Raw genomic sequence first — 18,284 nt, 5'->3', positions numbered from 1 at the left:
GAGGGCCGAACGTTTGACACGCGTGCTCTTGAGCGGCCAATCAAATGAAATGCGCCGACGAGGTGAACGTCAGGAGTCGCGTCAAGGCTTTATTTATTGAGCGGTGGCTTTGATTCTCTGCGGTAGGTCGAGTGGGCCAGGCAGCGGTCGGAGGACAAGCGCGTCAGACAAATTCCAGGCCGCCGTCTCCGATCCGGAAGGAGCAGTTTCTGTAAGCTTTGCCCCCGGATGACGAGGACGTGCAGTGCGCGCTGAACACGTGACCTCTGGGGCCACCCCGGGCTGGAGCAACTTCCTGCCTGGAGCACAACACGCGGTGAGTGACCAGCCGTTGCCAGGGGCGACACAGGTGAGAGAAGGAGGAGGAGGCGTGGCCGCAACGCCTCCTGTTGGCGTGGCAGGAAGCAAACACGCTGATCCGGTAATCCCTGACGGATGGAGGACAGGTGACAGGTGCAGGAACAGCAACAACTTGATTTACTTTGAACAACATTCAGCAAGACAAAATCAACAGCCAACGGCAAGCACGAAAACCCGGAAAAAAGGCCCGCCCACCTCAGCAGAGCCGCCAATAGCTGCGAACATTTTCTCAGATTCTCTTCCTGCTTGGACACACTGGCCCCACCCTCACCGCGGTCCGACCAATAGAACGCCGAGGCGCTGTCCAGGAGGACGAGCGCCGGGCCGGGTCGGGACACCAAGCGAGCCTCCAGCGTGTGCAGGGTCACCAGCAGCTGCCGCGAAGAGTCGCAGTGCGCCACCAGCAGGCGGGACAGGCAGGCGCGCACGTGGGCCTCAGGTCGCTGCGGCCAGATGGACGACTCGGCTGGGAGGGGGGGCGCGCAGAGTTGGAGAAAGAGGGAGGGCGAAAGAATGATTTGAGGGAGGAAGACACAGAGAGGGTGAGAGCAAATGAGTTCACAGAGAGAGTGAGCATGGGTGTGAGGGGTAAGAAAGGGGGGGTCAACAGATAGTGAGGGACACACACACACACACACACACACACACACACAAAGTCCACTTGCTCACACACATTCACGCACGCACAGCGGCACATACCGGCAGCGGCGAGGAGCCTGGCGTCCAGGATGCCGACGAGCCTCAACACGTCCAGGCTGTAGTCGGTGTCGACGAAGAGCACCTCCAGCTCCAGGCCGCCGGCATGGACGGGGAGCACGGCACGGCACAGGAAGTGGTACAGCAGCTCCGTCTTACCTGCGCGCCGCACGCCGGCGTCAGCGTCACGAGAGATCGGTGCCGACGCCGCGCTGCTTCTTGCGGTCTCAACTCACCGGTGCCCTCCGTCCCGTAGAGCTCCACCACCGCCCCTGACCCAAATGCGCCATGTCGTTGGTTAGCAAACGCACGCAAATGCCTGACTGCGTAGCGATGATGCCGCCATCTTGGATGTCTCACAGCGTAGAAGACCGTGTTGTTGGCACTCCAAGCCAAATTTCATGAAATTCGATTTGATCACTGGCATGACAATACAGTATGTGCACTCGTTGTTTGGCCCTTGGGCTGAATTGACTTTGGTGGGATGCTTTTACTGTTCTTTACTGCCAACGGGTATCACCTTGCGTCTCTGTCTACTTTTCTTCTGGTTTAGACTGATGCCCCCCCACCACTCCTCTAGCCCCCATCGAGACTTATCCAATCCTGTTTTTGTGTTTGGTTTTTTTCTCCCCTCTTTTCTCTTTTTTCTTGGATGGTTGTTCTTTAGGATGGCGAGGTGGACGACTGCTTAACACGTCGGACGACTGGTTAGCCTCGCAGCGCAGAGGTGCAGGGTTCAATTCCAGCGTCTTAAACGTACAAGGACTACACAACATTTCGACTCAAGTGTATTTCAGGAGCACTCTAAAACAACCGGCACTGAATAGCAAGTGCTGCACATCGAGCAAATATAATTCATACCACAAACTAATTAATAATAAAGACAGTCGAAAGCACAAGAACAGTCAAAATAAAAATCAAGTCCCAGGCGGAGTCAAAAGCCAAAGAATAAAAATGAGTTTTCGGGCGAGATTGAAAAGATTCGATGAAAGGTTCTGTTGCCCAAATTTATGAAGAGACAAGAGCCTTTTGGGGGTAGTCGTCGTCTCAAGTTCAGTCCATTGACTCTGACATGTTTTCACATCTTTGTTAGTTTTACTTTACTTTTACAAACACGTTGTTGTATTCAAATGAATGTTTATGCATGTTGTTACAAACCAACTTGCAAATGTGGGTTTGCATATGTTCATATATGTCAATTTAAATAAAGCTTTTGACCCCCAAAAAGTCCACAATCTTAAAAAAAGACAACTAGTGACGTTGGAGTACTATATACTAGGCTTGTGAACACCGCCTGGGTGACTGACTGCCCATGTTGAATTGTTCTGGCATGTGTGAGAGTGTCGTTGTGGACTGACCGGGTCCGGGTTGTGCGTTTTGGGGAAAAAGGCGAGGTTCGATGTCACGAACACTTTGGCGGCCATCGAGTCGTGCGAACAGCTGGACACAGGGAGAGAGAGGGAGGCGCTGGTGATAGACGCTTCCTCACGCTCGACAGCCTGCAGCCAGCCACTTCTTTAGACGGCGCCCGCTCCGCTTGTAGCGCTACTCGACGACGTTACGCTGACGCTCGACGTCACCGACGCATTGCAAATATTGGCAACAATCAGAACAAACGCTGTCAAGTACAGCCTGGGGGGCGACATTGGCAAGTCAAATTGAAAACATATCACCCGCTTACCTGCGCGCCACTTTCCGTCATATTAACGTTACCCCCGCCCTCTTTTTCTTCTTCGGTGGTCCTTATTGGCGGTTGGCAAAGCAGCATAATGGCGCATTACCGCCCGCATGTGGACTGAAATGAACAGAAAGAAACAAGCACAAACCAAAATAAATCACACTTGGCTAAAGGTCGGAAGTAGAATTACAGAAGGTGGAAGCACCGATTCAATTCCCTTCTTTACGTCGAGACAACAACTAGGACGGGCCGAAACGTATTTCAGTACAGCGGTGTTCAAAGGTTCTTTTACCGCCTCGCAAACACCCACCACAACGAGGGGGCATGACATGCTACATATGGATGTTCGACAGTTGAAGCTTCTGTCAACACTCCCGCTAACTTTCATTCATTTCAAAGCGCTGAGAAGTTGGCCGGGACGCCCTCCAGTGGCCTGGAAGACAGTGTGCAGACGGCAGCCAGCGTTTCAACAACTCGACTTCTTTATTTGTGAAGGCTCGGAACCGAACAAGACAAATACAATTCTTCAATAAATACATTTAACATCAGCACCAGCCGTGTCTGCATGCTTCATAAGGACAACAAGAAAGAATAAATAGCGGCTTCGCTGCGCTTCTCTATATACAAAATATCGAATGTCACAACTCGCAGTCTCTGGCAACGCCCGATCTGACTGGCACAAATCCAAAAGCAACACTCGTCGTTCATACGCGGACCACTTTTGGCATTTTGAAAACAATTTACAACTCACCGCTGTGCTCTCATCATGCACAGACGCACATGCTCACAGTACACGTACGCAGGCGTGCGCATGCACACACAACGTTCAAGTTTTTGGAAGGGATTAAATACAACGGGAGAAATAACAGAGTGTGTGTGTGTGTGTGTGTGTGTAATGCAGATAAAAGCACTTATGATGAAGGTGACTTCTTGCCGTCATCATGTGACCAACGGGCAGCAGCGCACATCGACTTTGAATGGATGCTCCACTCAGATGCAAAGACACCAACCACCGAGTTGGGTCCACAAAAGACACACGCGTGTGAATGTGTGTGACATCGTTCAAGCGGGAAGTGCAAAAAAACATGTCCTCCACTTCATCCACTTTCAGTAGTTGTGCTCGTCCTCTGGTTGTGTCCACCAGCGCCGTGGCCATTGGAGGAGGGTGAGGATGAGGATGACCAAGGGGAGCGGGAAGCGGTCTTGTTGTCCCACTATGCGGAGGACAAATACTCCAGAGCCACTTCGTAACAAAACTTGTATTGGTCCTACCAACAAAACAAGAAACAGAAATGATCTCAGAGACCGGCCACCAGTCTGCGTGTGTGTGCGTGCGTGTGTGTGTGTGTGTGTGCGCGCTACCAACCAGTAGTTCCACCATGTTGGGTTTGTTGTTTCTCAGCGTTTTGACAGCGTGAAAAACATCAAGAGATCGCTGCTGTCGTAACATGTCACACACAATGTTGACACTGCAGAACACGCCGCTGCGGCCGCCGCCATTCCTACAGGTGGGTTAGGGTCGGGGGTGAGAATGAGAAGGAATGAGGGGTGGTTGAAAAAACAAGGGTCAGGCACGGCGCAAAACCAGGGCAGCCCCGGGGCCGGCGGGGTGGCGTGCCCCGGCAGAAATCTGTGGAGCCCCACTTTACGCCCTCCGCAATTTGACCTGAAATTTGTGAATGGCATACGCAGGCCATCTCCGCGTCGGTCGCGCCCCTCCGTAGCCCCGGTCGAGAGGAACATCTTCTGGTGGTGCCCGGAGAGACGAATGTGGCTGGCTCTTGTAAACCGCGCTCGGAATTCAAGGCGCTCATGCCTCAAATGATCTTTCCCGATTGAAACGAACATTGCTGCACCGTTTGTGTTCAAAAATCTCTTGCTTGGAGTGTTGTAAAGCCGCATCGCGAATGCTATTGAGCACGGGCGACAGCACCTCGATCGAGTTTCCACATTCTTTGTTCGCATGAGCATGAAGCTACAGACGAGAAGCGAAACTACAGATTGAAATACACAAAGGGCAATCGTTTGATTTGGGAGTAAACTTGAGCTCGGAGTGCCACTGAAAAGCTTGAAACGTGTTTTTTTTTTTTTTTTTTGGAACAATTGTTTACTTTGTGCCAAAGCGCTCGCAAGTGAAAGCGACACGCCGGCCGAAAGACGGCCCGTCGGGTCATTTGCGTCTCGAGGTGCCGCTGGACTCGTATGGCGTAACCGCAAGTACAGCGTAAGCGTCACATGCGGGAAGGCAACTCGCTAGTTGTTTGTGTAGCGAACGCTGCGGGCGGGCGGGCGGGCGTACGTACAGGCAGTGCACGAGCGTGCGTCCGTCCCCGCCGTCGTCGTGCCACTTGTCCACCAGGTAGAGCAGCTTGAGGAAGGAGCGCTTACTGACCGGCGTGTCCCTGTACCTCGGCCAGCCCAGGAACTGGAACTGCTGCACCATGCGGTAGCCGTCCTGGGGCTGGGGCGGGCAAAAATCAAACTCTCTCACCGGCCGAGCGCGCGCAAGTGCCAACAAGGAGAAGACGACAACGCGAGGAAGGAGGACGACGAGAGGAGGAAGAACGAGCACCCTGGTGTGGTTGTAGATTCGGAAGATGCGACTGATGACGTCCTCTTCCAGGTCGGCCGAGACGAACTCCACCTGCAGCGAGCCCAGACGATGGACGCCGTTCTCGGGCCAGTATTGAGGGCAGAGCTGCAGGGCAAGCGGGCGACCAGTTCAAAGCGGGTCAAAAGCAGCAAGTGCAAGCTTACGCTTCGAAAGCCGATGAGCTCTCCAAACGTCAAGGAAAGGAGAGCCTTTCCTGAAAGGGGGCGCCGATGAGCGATGGGCGCGCACTCAATGAAGCTAGTCGCCGGCAGACAAATGAAGGCGGACGGGCTGGCTACGCACGCACGCGCGCACGCACACACACGCGCACACCGGGGTTAAGGGCTGCGAGAGCCCGACGGCACATCTGCGTCGTCCCGCTTAAGCGCCTGCGGCAGTTCATTTGGGGTCGCGATGGGATCATAACTCGATGGACATCAAGCACAGGGAGAGGGGAACCCCGAAAAGCCGCCCCCCTCTGACTTGCTCGGCGATGATTTCGCGGCTGACCTGTGCGGGGTCCACGTCGTTGAGCATGACGATGGCGGTGCAGTGGTAGTCGAGGACCAGGCGCCAGAAGTCCTTGACGGTGTTGGGCAGAGGATGCTGCGTCACGATGAAGGCCGACGGCTGCTTGTAGCTCTGCGAGGCACAAAGCGGTTGGCCGGTCACCGCGCCCACTTTGCGGACCCGACGCCTCGCCTAATCTCCGGCGGGTTCAGCGCCGGCCTTCAGCGAGTCGCACGAGTCGAGTGCGACTCGCTGAAGCCGGGTGCGAGCCGGTCAACCATCTGAACTCAACCATTCCTGACGGGGAACCCCTCCGCAAATTGGCTAGGGCAATGTCGATGCCGGAGGGGGCCACGATTTGTCATCAAAGATCCGCAATCCTCGGCCGACAACAGAGGGTCATCGTATCGGTATGATCGAGGTGCTCGATTTGTACCGCGGATCGTTCCCAATGGGCAAAGAAATGATGAGGGGGCTCCTCGCGTCGCAGTCCAGGCCAGTAGAAGACCCGGCGGGAGCTCAACCGGGCCGTGTTAGCTCGCTATCCGATGCCGAGCGGCGATCGTGCGACTTGTAACGACGGCGGACCCCCGCGCGCTCCCGGTCGGGCAACCTTCGCCGCCTTCCGTTGCCCATCGCCGGCGTCGGGCTTCCTCGTCACGTCAAAGGCAAGCGAAGCTCGGCGGCGTACGTACGTCCATGAGGGCGGCGTTGATGTAGTTGGAGCTCTCGCCGTCCATGGTGATGAGGAAGGGCAGGCAGCGGTCGGGAGGGAGCACGTCCATGCAGCGGTTCTTGTCGTGGTTGCGTGGCAGCAACGCGATGCTGCAGTCCTCCACGCGCAACGTCGGCGTCACCATGTTCAACGTCTGCTTGCCAACAGGCAAACATGTATGTCCAACAAAACAAATAACGGCTGAAAACTAACGTAACAGATGCACCTGCGCATTTGTTTTTCTCTTCAATGCGGCATACGACTTTTGGGGTCTTTTGTTTACCCGGAATTCCTCCTTGATGGGACAGGAGTTGGTCTGCGGGTCCAGTCGGTTCATGTCGTAGCAGACGGAACGCAGCTGATTGGCCGGGACGGACGTATCGCCGCACAAACACGCCTCCAGGATCGCGTCGTGGATGAAAACGTACTGCTCCTGCGAGCACGGGACGCCGCGTCACCGCCGGCCGCGCGCGCACGCGTACGTACGTACGTACCTCGGTCTGCACCATGTTGACCCGTCGCGCTCGCAGCTCCCGTACGCAGTTGTAGATGTCGACCACGCCCTCGCGCTCGGCCATGTCCAGCATGATGTCGATCACCATGAAGCAGCCGGTGCGGCCCGCGCCCGCGCTGTCACGCACACGCGCCGGCGTCATTCATCTCACGCGACGCGGCAAACGGCTGACGGAAAGCGATTCCGAGTGAAACGCGTCCGCGTCAGCGCGCTCGCGAAGACGCCGTCGCCGAAAGCGGGGCGGATGAAGGAGAGGATGAGGAACCTGCAGTGCACGACGGTGGGCCCGGCGGCGGGCGGCGTCTTGGCCTTGACGCGGCGCACGAAGCCGAGCAGTCCGGTGGCGTGCAGCGGGACGCCGTGGTCGGGCCAGCCCGTGAAGTGGAACTGCCGGATCTCCCGGATCTCGGCCGCACCCCTCTGGAAGGCAAGCGCGGCCCGTTAGACGTCGGGATCGCGAGCCCGTGTGGACGAGGCGGCGGCGGCGGCGGCGGCGGCGGCGCCGACCTTCTCCACCGCGAAGGTTCGAACGACGTACTCGGACAGCAGCTGCGTCTCCATCAGCGTCACGGAAACGTCGCCGAAGATGTCGCTGTCGTCGGGCCAGTACTTGCAACACTTCACCTGAGCACAGCCGCAACCCGCCCATCTCAAACGCGTCCCGTCCGACAGACGCCGCGCGAAGGCGGCGAGACCGATGTTGCGCAACATCGGTCTTTTGGAATCCCGTTCACTGGAATGTTGACGCTGCGCCGTGGCTGGCAACCCGCCTGCCCTCTTTTTCCTTTTGGCATTTAAGCCTCTTACGAGCGCCCGCGTCCTTTTTTTTTCATGTACATGGCCCAGCCTCCTTTTTGCCTTCACCATCCATCCATTTTCCGATCCGCCGATCCTCACGAGGGTCGCGGGGCACGCGGAGACGAACAAGCACATTTAGAATTGCATTTCTCACTGCCGCTGCGGTGTTTTACTGCGCGTACAACATCTTGAATGCGTTCACACTTGGGTCGGGCGATCTTCGGATTTTGACACCGAGGTGCGCGGTAATACCGTCGCCAACTTTAGACTTCTTTGAGAGCTTGCGGCAACCACCGCCAGACTGTCTGGACTCCGAGCCCAAATCCGCAATCGATGTTCGTTGAATGCGTCCCCAATTGTCCTTTTGACTAAAAAACACGTCGCGAGTCTCCCAATCCAGAAACGTCTGCTTTTGATCACACCTGTGCAACAACACATCATCAACATGATATGTTTTTGCAACGATAGCCGTGCACTAACACCGCCGCAGCGTCAACCTTCGCTTTAAAATAGCTGACTTGAACCTCCAGAACCCCCAACCCAAATCCACACGTCCCAAAACCTCCCGTGACAACATGAATGACGACACATCAACTCCCTCGAAATATTCAAGCTCAACACTGATTGTCCCGGCAACCAAAATACGACTCACAGAGAACGGGATGTGTGTGTGAGAGTGGGGGGTGGGGGGTGGGTACGACTTTCCACTTGGACTTGTCACTTGAGGTTCAAGTCAGGACGGAGGTTTGTGCTGCTGTAACAACAGGGGGCACTGTTGTCCTGGCAGATGCATTCTGGGAAAAGGAGTCTGTGTGTGTGTGTGTGTGTGTGTGTGTGTGTGTGTGTGTGTGTGCACGCATTGCCTACCCGGCCCACCTCCACCAGGTTGGTTACCATGACGATGGCAGCCGTGTTCTCCTGCCACACCATTCGCCAAAAGTCGTACACGGTCTCTTGCATGGGACCTGCAACGCGCCCGCCCGCACGCACACACACACAAATGTAAGGCGAGGCGCGCGCTGTTGTGAGGACCCGTGAAGATGTCGCCGGCGGCACCGTGGACCTTGCGTGGCGATGTAGCGGTTGGGCCGGTGGTAACCCTGCAAAGGAGACAAAGAAACAAGCACTCGACTTTTTCACTCGGTCGACTTGGCTCGGAGGCGGCCGGCCTTTGGTTTCCACTTGGCATTAGTTGCGATGTCGCTGTGGCAAAACAAACTCGAGCGAGCGCACGCACACGCTGACTTTTGTGTTTGTTTACTCAGTCAACACCACTCGCATCCAGGATGACCACCGTTGCCATGGAAACAGAGAGGCCCGCCATCTTTTGCACTGACCTTTAAAGGCAACCGACTATTTATTGTGTGTGTGCGTGTGTGTGTGTGTTACTCACGTCGACATAGCTGGCATTGATGTAGTCTGACCCCTTGTCTCCATCTTGAGGCTGCAGACGCACACGAGAATGGTCGTCTACAACACACACACACACACACACACACACACACACACACACACACACACACACACACACACACACAGGCAGGTAGGCACGTTTGCGCAGTACGAGACTCCGAGTTGGACGGGTTTCCAAATATGAAGCGTGATTCAGCCAATTTTGGTGGCAATGGGGGAAGACGCGAGAGCGGGCACGTCCATCTCCGGTCCTGGAGGGCCGCCGTCCCGCCGGTTTTCCGGCTCTCCCCGAAAGCGGCACCAGAACTATCGCGATTATCGGAATCGGGATAGCTTTGGACAGTGGCCCTTGAGGACGGAGTTTGGACAGCCCTGCACTCGAGGGAGCAACGCAATGAAACAAATTAAAGCATGAAATCATCACGCAGCGTGTTTCTCTTTTATTCTAGAATTTTGCCGTGGCTGTTGTTGTAAAAGCACAACATTACAGAGTGTGACTTTCTTGATTGAAAAACATATGACAATGGTTTGTTTTTATTATATTTTGGGGGGTGGAGGGGGGGGGGGCATGGTTGGGGGAGAACAGAGGACCGGGCGTGTTTGCGTACGTACAGGCGATGATGTTTCCGTAGCGATTTTTCATTCGGTTTTCGTCCTTCTTGGCCGAGTCCCAAGGTGCCGACTGACCCTCCAAAAAACTCTGAGCACACAAACGCAACAAATGAGCAACAAATACAAAGTCAGCCAGCCAGCCAGCCAGCCGTCAATTCAAACAAGTCGCTGAAACTACGCTGCACTGTAGTGATTGGAGATGAGAAAGGTGCGCGCGAGAGAGAGAGAGAGATGCTGAAATCATCCCAAAAGCGTCTCTCCTCGCATTCTTCTCTTTCCTTCCTTTGTTCCCCACTTCCGTCAGCGGCCATCTGTGCGCGCGCGTCACCAAGTGAGCTCAGGCCAACGCCGGGCGTCCCGTCGCGTTTGGCGGCTCAAACCGTAAGGGGGCGCTGTTGCGCCGATCGGGCTGCCTCCGCGACATCGCCGAGCCCCCGGCATGCGGGTGGGCCTCCGCTGGCCGAGCCAAGCGGCCTGACGGGGACTTTCCGTGAGATGTCGTTCAACGGAGCGAGCAAACATGCGCGCCTGAATGCGAGCGGCTGCGAATCGACGAGTGAGCGGATGATCGGGACGTGAACGGACACACGAACAGAGGAACGGATGAGCGGATGAAGGACGCTACGAGCGATTGCGTGTCGGGGACGAGAAGGCGGGACGTGACCCATCTTACCTCGTTCAGCTGTCCCGTGGGATGAATGGAGAGAGGAGAAGCAAGGGGGGTGGGGATCATTATTCTTATTGTCACCATGACTATTCTCCTCCTCGCTACCTTCCCGCTAACACGTGCAAATAGGAGGAACACTCCGTGTTGATCATTACGGTCATTTTACACCCATGAGAAGAATCCTCCTCATCATCAGTATAAGCACTCAATGTACATGCAAGCGGCGGGCGTGACGATGCGTCTAACGGCCGCCGACACGCGGGCCCACCTCGTACTCCTCCTTGAAGCCGTAGCCCTCGGCGCACTTCATCTGCGTGATGTGCTGCAGCAGGTCGGCCACGCGGATGGCGGGGTGCATCTGGGCCGGGTCGGGGTGGTAAGGGGGCGGCTCGCGCTCCGCTTCGCGCTGCTTCAGGTGGTTCTGGACCAGGCTGCTGGTCTCGCTGCTCAGCTCATCTGCCGCGCAAAAAAACCCACACGAAAGCCACAGGCCTCGTCAACAGGGGGCGACGGACGGCGGCGAATACCGCAAACGAGACCTGGACCTGGATCTCATGTGCTGCAAAGTCCACAGGGTCCACAATGCCTTTTCACAGTCCCCACAACAACAACAACAACAACAACAACAACGACGACGATGACACGCACACACGTCACATCAATGGAGGAGTTGGCAGTTTTGATGAATGCAACCACTGCGCCAGAGTCAGATCGAGCCATCGGAGACAGAAGGTGCGATCGACGAGTGTCTGTCATTTGTACTCTAGCTCGCCGTCGCGCTGCCCTGTGAGCTCGGGCTCACAAGGCAAACCGCTTTGACTAAGACGAGCGACCGGAAGCGGCGCAAAGGGCGCTCACGAGCCATGCGGACTTAGGGACGGATCCGCCGGGCAGTCTCCTCCACGATACAAACTCAAAGCCGTGACATTTAGTGCGGGAGTCGCGCTCTACGGCTAAAAGTCTGGCTAGTAACAGAGCAGCTGGGCTAGCACCGGTTAGTTCGCGGTGCTAATGCTAGCTTAGCATTCCTGAGGCAGTTGTTGACGACGACGACGGACTTTAACATCCATAAGAATGCCGGCCTTTGAGAAGACTTTGATCAGAGGCTCAACGGCGGGCTGACGGGTGAAACCAGGCCCAAAACTGCAAACTCGCCCTTTGGCTCACATCCACGCCGATATCCATCAACTCTTTTCACGCTGCACTTGTTTTCATTCGACTGACCGAACCAGATTTTCCCGTGCTTCGGATCCTTTTTCTGGGTCGGATCCAGTTTTGATTCGCATCCGGAACAAAGAGCGGTCCGGGTCCAGTACAGAATCACGTCAATGAAAAGTCCGGATCCAGTAGAGGTTCTGAACCGGAACCGAGCCAAATCCACCCACCCTCGCTTCAGATCCACAAACCGGTGCGGATTCAGTCCCGCCGCAGACCGAGTCGTGGTCAAAAGGGAGAAGAGCGGACGATCCGGGAAAAGGCGCCCCGAGCCGGTCGGGGTCCAGATTTCGGGGTTCGGCTCGCACGTGAAAAGAGTTGCGGCGATTTGCTTTCGGCGGACAGACCCCCAGGTCATGCACGAGTCACTAAGCTCTCTGCTCTCATTGGCTGCACGGCTTCCGACCCCACCAATCACAACAAAGGGGCGGGGAAAGGCGATGAGATGAATGAGGCGACGGCGCGTGATGATGCGTCAACGCACGACAACGACGGCGACCGATCGGAGTGGAGGAAACGAGCTCGGTGACATCACAGAGGGTGGCGGGCGCGGTGCCATGCGCTCAGCGGGTGAAATCCCGCCCACCCCTCGCTCCAAATGCTGCGTCAACTTACCATGAATGGGAACTTTGACACATCGAAGATGTCAAGAAGAAGAGAAAGAGGAGACAAGGTTTAAGCAATAACTTGAGCTTCGACTAGCACCGACACAAAGCCCGCTCGCTCTGAGGGCGGCGGGCTTCCTCGACCAGCCTTGCCCGCGCGGCGACCTTGACTAGCTTAGTTCATCCAACTCATCTCAGCAAACTACTGAAAAACAGAACGCGCGATGACGCTGGAGTGAAGGCTCCCGCTTCGCTTCGCTCCGCTTCGCGCAAAAAGAGGAACGACGATACTACTTTGATCGCCGTTTCCTTCAGCTGCGTCCAGAGCGCTCCTTCGCTAAAACGGCCTTATTGGTGAACGGCGAGTCCGGAATGAGCGGCCATTGCCTTCCAAATCATCAATCGTTCCCGAGTCCTCGCTCACTCGTCGCGCATTTGGACACAGTGGACTACAGAGTGGACATGGCTCTTCCCCTCTGAAGCTAACCAAGCGCGCTATTGGCCACCGAGAGTGAGCGTCCCAAGGGGTGTTGAGCGGCATTGAGCGTCTTGCTCTTCCGCTGTATCAAAGTTGATTTGGACTAGCGTCCTGTTAGATGGACAAAATGTTAGGTCGCCAAATGGCTTGTCTTTACATCTACATCTATAGAGAAAGATAGATATAGACACACACACACACACACACACGCACACACAGTGTTTTTCTTCAAATGAAATGAAATCAACACACATTTTACATGCAAAGAAAAAAAATGTAATGGCCAAAAACACAAAAGAACACAAATGGTGGTGACTTAGCGTGGCTTGATCAGTCATGCCTGGACAGTGACGCACAAGTACGACATCACAGTATTTGCCGTTGTCGCATCGCCAGCGGCAAGTAGCAACGGCGCTCGCTAACCAAATTGCCCACGCATCCAAGCGATGACGGACGGAAAGGTTCCCGTCGGACGGCGACGTATCGTGCAGGTCCTAATTGGCACTGCGGGGTTCTTTTTTTGGGGGGAGGGCGAGGGGGGCACGTGAGCGTGTGTCCACGCACGGGTCGGAGGTCACAGACACGGAGCGGATGCAGGATGGAGTGACGAACGGAAGCCGACGGAGCAACGGCCAAAGGGACTTGAAATCAAAGCGACTCATGAGGGAAAGAAATGATGGACTGATCGTTTTCCACGAAGAAGCCAAGAGCAGCAAGCAGGGAGGGAGGGAGGGAGGGAGGCAAGCAAGCCCGACTCTTTGGCCGTTTCCTGTCTCACTTGTCTACTTCCTGTCTGTTTGCTTCCTGTCTTACAGGATAGAAAAAAAGAGAGGAAAAAAAAGACGGCTCACCTAAAATGGCAGTCGGCACCGACGCGTCTGCCGGAAGCGCGCCGCGCGTGCACGCACACAAGTAAAAGTAGTGGTTAATTGCAGTCACAAGAATGGAAAGATTATTCACGACTGAACGTCAAGACGTGTGGAGGAGAGAAAGTATGGGCGGGTCCATGTCTTGGTTCATTGAAGAGTCAAGCGTTACCTGCGTAGTAGGACTTTGGAATGGTGCTGCTGTTTGTCTTCATGGTGAAGGACGACGCAGATGACGCTGCTGCGTGCACGCGCACACACATACACGTCATCGTCATCATCAGGCTGACACTGTCTGTGACCGTGCGTGTGCGTGTGTGTGTGTGAGAGAGAGAGAAAGAGAAACACTCACTGTGTCCATTGAGAGTTTGTGCGTGTGCTTCCACCATTGTTGTGTGCTGGGAATTGTTGACCATGAGAGTCATTTCCTGTCTGGAGCTGAGCGTTTCCTTCCTCTTCTTCGCCAACTTCCTGTTGGCATCCCAAAAAAATGCCACCCAGTTCAAAACACACGCCGACACTATCCACATCGATTCATCCACTCAAAGCAACTCCTCTTGATTTCTGTGTGTGTGTGTGTGTGTGTGTGTGTGTGTGTGTGTGTGCGCACGTGTACGTGTGCGCGTGCTGGACATACAAAAAAGCGACCTTCAAATCGACTTTAAAAGCTTCATGTATTTTTTCTCTTTCTATTCCGAGTGTGCAAATAAAAACATCCATTTGTCTGATTCACTTTGAGAACGCACACACACACACACACTTTTGGCTCTGACCTGTAGATGGAAAAGGTAACAGTCATACACACACACATATATATGTATATATGTGTGAGTGTGTCTGCGCGCGCGTGCATGAAAAGCAGCTTTTAAAATGAAAAGACCTGCGCGCATGTGTGCATGGCCTCCCCGAGGCGAGCTGCTGACCCCGCCCCCTCATGTCTTGTGCGCTTTCAATCGCCCATAAAAATGTTTTCCTTTTTTTTTGAAATCAAAACAAACATTTCCCTCTTTCTTTGACAACAAACATCAAAACACTGGCTCAAAGGCTACACGCTCGCAAATGTGATCCTACAAATGAAGCTAAAGAGGAATCGTGCTCATTGAGTCCAGTTTGAGAAGGACCCGACAAACAAAAGTCACCTTGATGGGAGACAAAATGACAACAACAAAAGAAAAACTCAAGTGAAAATCAACAGCTTGTGACGAGTTTGACTTGACCGACAGCGACGTGCGCTCGCAGAGCGTAAATGGCAACGCCAACGAGCGCCCACGCCTTCCTCAGATCTCACCCGCACGCACGCAGACAGGGAGCCTTTTTTTTTTTTTTTGGATTTTTACTCGAAATGAATGAAATGATTCCGAAAGAAGATTTCCGCGAGGAGATCTTTTCCCATCCGCCGTTGACAGAGACGAGCGGAGATCCGTGTGAGCATGGCGCCATTTATCAAGGTGGAGCCATTTCGTCTTTTGAGCGCAGTCGCCGTGAATATTTGAACACTTTGATCAAAGCGACGTCTTGGTGAAAACGAGTTCGGAGCACTGCCAGACCAGCTCTGGAAGCAGAGACGCCGCGTAGGCGACGCCGTCACGACGCCTACGCGGCGTTGAGGCGGCGCGTGCGCAAACCGGACGCAATTTGGCTCTTCCGACGGAACGGCCCGGCGCCGGCGCGGCGCTCGTTCGGATCGGCCAAAGGGAAGAGAGTCCCACTGAAAATCCCGTCGGGATTCAACCTTTCCATTTCCGTTGAGGTGTTTGGATGGAAAAATCGAGTCAATGGGAATAGAGGGCTGCGTCCTTTTAGCTATTACCCATAATGCACTACCGGCGGCCATATTGGAGGGCTGTCATAAACAAGCCATACACGAGGTCTATTCGTGTATGGCTTGTTTATAACAGCCCTCCAATATGGCCGCCGGTAGTGCATTGTGGGTAATCGCTAAAAGGACGCAGCCCTCTATACGCGGGCGGCTCCGCGCGGAAACGGCCGCGAGCCGAACCGCGAACTCGAGTCCACGAGAGAGGGAGAAAAGTCGACATTTCCCTCTCACCTTCGGCCTCTCCAAACACACATCAAGCCAGCGCGGCGCTTCGTGGGGACTTCGATTCCATGAGTCATCCCGAACTTCGTCTCTCACACACACGTGCGCACGCGCCCACGGGTGAGTGACCCGTTGTGTCGTGAGGCCGGCGCCCCCGTTGTGTCGTGCCGCTTACCGTTTTTTCATGAGGAGGACGAGCCCGAGGAAGATGATGATGAAGAGCAAGACGCCGGCCACGGCGCCGGCGATCTTCACCGTGTGGTCCGATTGTTTCTCGTGATCCGGTTCGGGCTTTTTGGTGGCCGCGCCTGAAAGCGCACGCGCACACTCGTGAGCGCTCCGACCAGTCGTCTTATTCGCGCCGCAGCACGACTTCGCAATCAGCAAGACACTGGAAAGCGCACGCCGGGGCGCAGACCCATCGGCATCACCGTTGCCCAAAGAAAATCCAATCAAATCCAAAACGACTTTGCGATGTGTTCGCGACGTGAAACTTTTTCGGGTGTTTTTTTTTTCTTTTTTCCCAACTTGAACTGAGAGGACATTTGCAAAAGGAGCAAATCCGAACACCAAAACGTCTGCCGCTCCATTTCAAGTTGCTTTTGGGCGCGCGGGCTTGGCCGGTTCGATGACGGCCGCCCGTCCGCCCAAAGCGAGGAAGGCGATCGGGCCGTCGCGGAATCGTCACGGGTCCCGTCGGTGACGCCGTAAAGCGAGCGCGGCAGCTGCAAGATGGCCACTCGGCAGCAACGGACGGAAAGCGACGGCGTCGTCCTCACCGGGTTTGAGAAAGCGGCCCTCCTTGCCACTACTTTGTTTTTGCTCGCCGCGATGCCATCAAATCCAAACAAAGCCAGCGGGACCGAAACGCCGTCATCGGATGGCGCGATGCGACGCTCCGCTCCGCGCCAAATCCACTCCGGGCAGCCGAGCGTTCGACAGCGCCCGGTGTGGATTTGGTGACGGGTGCGCGCCGCGAGCGTGTGACCTGCGTGCCCGATGGTCTGCGCGCGACTTTGCGCTCTGACCTCGCTCGCCCGCGAGACCATTCGGGCGAAGGGTTCCAATTCAATGAGGGGCACGCGCTTGTCATCGACAAAACAGGTTTTCGACGCGAGCCGCGTGCGGTTTTTCTCCTCGCGCGCTGAATCGAGGACTCGGAGGGGATGAGTACACTCGGCGGACGCGTGGGCTCGCGACAGCGGGGGCGACCGGCGGCGGCAACAGGGGTCTCCAGCGCGCGTGCGCGTGCCTTGAGCGGGCAACGTCTGACCTGCTAATCGCTTGTCGCCGGCGGCGCCGGGGCCTCGGGGGCCGAAGCCCAGGGCGGCGTGCGGCGTGCTGAGCTGAGTGCTGATGATAGCGGCTGCGAGGAAAGAAGGAAGGAAGGAAAGAAAGAAGGAAGGAAGGAGCATGCAAAGGCGGCGCAAAGGGTTAAGGCATGCACAAAACGTCCCGATGGTGGCGCCACCATCGCGGCGCTCCCTCCCTCGGCCGTCCGCCGCGGGAACGCCGAGCCCGCGTTGGCAATGGCTCCCGAGATGTGGCTCCGCCTTCGCAGACCTCTGGGAACACTTTCTTTTTGGAACCCGTCCGCTGTCATCGGCTGGAAAACGCGAGCGACACTTTGGCGGATTTGTTCAACTTGCCGGCAGTGGTCCAGTCGAGCCGAGGGCCGAAGGCCGTTTGCTTGCCCCCCTCGGTTGCCATCGGCAGCGATTGCCAACGCGGGCACACGGTTGACGTGGGGGCTATTTGGACCCGACTGATCAAACCAGAGCCCAAAAATTGTTAGGATTGAAACCGGACCCAAGAAAGCAAAGCAAGGGACGTTGGGCGCGCGCCTCTGTTAGCGTCTTGAGCTACAAAGGTAACGGGGGAAAAAAATCCTCGGGATATGTGTGTGTGTGTGTGTGTGCGCGTGTACTCCCTGGTGATTGCGCAATACATGCCAAGTCCCCCACAGTCCAAGCAAATTGACATGCTCGGCTGGTTGGCTGCTGCAGTGTGACTGACAGCTGCCAGGGGAGCTTCACCCAATCAGCTTCCAGTGTCATTAAACGCCACAACTGTGCACCAATAAAAACTGATTAAAGGTACAATAGTCAAGTGCCGTGTGTGTGTGTGTGTGTGTGTGTGCGCGCGCATGCATCTGTCTGTCCATCATCAGGGAAATCAGACTTTTTAGCGTGTTTATCTGCTCAGCCAAATGCCTCCCTCGACATTCATCGAGTGCCGGTCATTAGCATTGTGCTCGCATAGCATCCATGGAGGCGCTTGCATGTGTGTGTGACTGAGGATACGTGAAGGACAACATTAGTCTTTGTCTTTGCCCCCCCCACACCCCCATGAAGCCTGCTTTGAAACTTTTGGTTTTGGTTTCAATCCACAAACACATTTGGAAGCTACCAAAATAAAAGTCAAGATTGCATTACCTTTAGTGGCCACACGGACGCAGTCAATCTTTGTCTCCTGTGAGAGAACACACACACACACACACACACACACACACACACACACACA

The 18,284-nt window shown here is 55.3% G+C and overlaps 2 protein-coding genes across 17 annotated transcripts in view; both read right to left on the bottom strand.

The window, feature by feature from the left end:
• Positions 1-72: 72 nt before the first annotated feature.
• xrcc2 (X-ray repair complementing defective repair in Chinese hamster cells 2) lies at positions 73-2,893 on the bottom strand. Of its 2 annotated transcripts, none has more exons than XM_019887534.1 (6): positions 2,738-2,893; positions 2,415-2,496; positions 1,293-1,328; positions 1,060-1,215; positions 556-826; positions 73-299 (listed from the first exon to the last, which is right to left on the bottom strand). In XM_019887534.1, the coding sequence occupies exons 1-6, from the start codon at positions 2,822-2,824 to the stop codon at positions 164-166; spliced, it is 768 nt and encodes a 255-aa protein (XP_019743093.1). In that variant the 5' UTR covers positions 2,825-2,893; the 3' UTR covers positions 73-163. The 2 variants fall into 2 exon arrangements, with proteins under 2 accessions (XP_019743093.1, XP_019743091.1); XM_019887532.1 differs by having other exon boundaries at positions 73-428; positions 2,738-2,887.
• Positions 2,894-3,196: 303 nt separating this feature from the next.
• Positions 3,197-18,284, bottom strand: part of LOC109526308 (receptor-type tyrosine-protein phosphatase mu-like) — a 41,113-nt gene continuing 26,025 nt past the window's right edge. Inside the window, exons 17-38 of one of the 15 annotated variants that reach the window (XM_019887511.1) lie at positions 17,035-17,127; positions 15,937-16,069; positions 14,073-14,191; positions 13,893-13,961; positions 13,706-13,732; positions 12,387-12,398; positions 10,825-11,012; positions 10,563-10,571; positions 9,890-9,977; positions 9,258-9,334; positions 8,928-8,964; positions 8,732-8,829; positions 7,574-7,690; positions 7,332-7,486; positions 7,047-7,182; positions 6,836-6,985; positions 6,533-6,706; positions 5,838-5,969; positions 5,307-5,432; positions 5,038-5,195; positions 4,101-4,236; positions 3,197-4,002 (exon numbers count right to left, since the gene is read on the bottom strand). In XM_019887511.1, the coding sequence (XP_019743070.1) occupies positions 3,949-4,002; positions 4,101-4,236; positions 5,038-5,195; positions 5,307-5,432; positions 5,838-5,969; positions 6,533-6,706; positions 6,836-6,985; positions 7,047-7,182; positions 7,332-7,486; positions 7,574-7,690; positions 8,732-8,829; positions 8,928-8,964; positions 9,258-9,334; positions 9,890-9,977; positions 10,563-10,571; positions 10,825-11,012; positions 12,387-12,398; positions 13,706-13,732; positions 13,893-13,961; positions 14,073-14,191; positions 15,937-16,069; positions 17,035-17,127 (2,288 nt within the window). In that variant the 3' untranslated portion in view covers positions 3,197-3,948. Of the gene's footprint in view, positions 4,003-4,100; positions 4,237-5,037; positions 5,433-5,837; positions 5,970-6,532; positions 6,707-6,835; positions 6,986-7,046; positions 7,183-7,331; positions 7,487-7,573; positions 7,691-8,731; positions 8,830-8,927; positions 8,965-9,257; positions 9,335-9,889; positions 9,978-10,562; positions 10,572-10,824; positions 11,013-12,386; positions 12,399-13,705; positions 13,733-13,892; positions 13,962-14,072; positions 14,192-15,936; positions 16,070-17,034; positions 17,128-18,196; positions 18,234-18,284 lie in introns of all 15 variants that reach the window. The other 14 variants (XM_019887503.1, XM_019887502.1, XM_019887514.1 and 11 more) reach the window with 14 other exon arrangements.

The sequence above is a fragment of the Hippocampus comes genome, unplaced genomic scaffold, assembly GCF_001891065.2.
Source record: "Hippocampus comes isolate QL1 unplaced genomic scaffold, H_comes_QL1_v1.1 scaffold393, whole genome shotgun sequence".
Lineage (NCBI taxonomy): Eukaryota > Metazoa > Chordata > Actinopteri > Syngnathiformes > Syngnathidae > Hippocampus > Hippocampus comes.
Note: the sequence above shows the minus strand (reverse complement) of the source record. Positions and strands in the feature narration are given on the sequence as shown.

Bases quoted from the DNA above. Each gene is read 5' to 3' on its own strand.
- xrcc2 (XM_019887532.1), bottom strand. From the start codon at position 2,824: ATGCTGCTTTGCCAACCGCCAATAAGGACCACCGAAGAAGAAAAAGAG. The intron at 2,497-2,737 runs GTAAGCGGGTGA...CCCTGTGTCCAG, and splicing joins TGACGGAAAGTGGCGCGCAG to CTGTTCGCACGACTCGATGG. The intron at 827-1,059 runs GTATGTGCCGCT...CCCCCCTCCCAG, and splicing joins CAGGCTCCTCGCCGCTGCCG to CCGAGTCGTCCATCTGGCCG.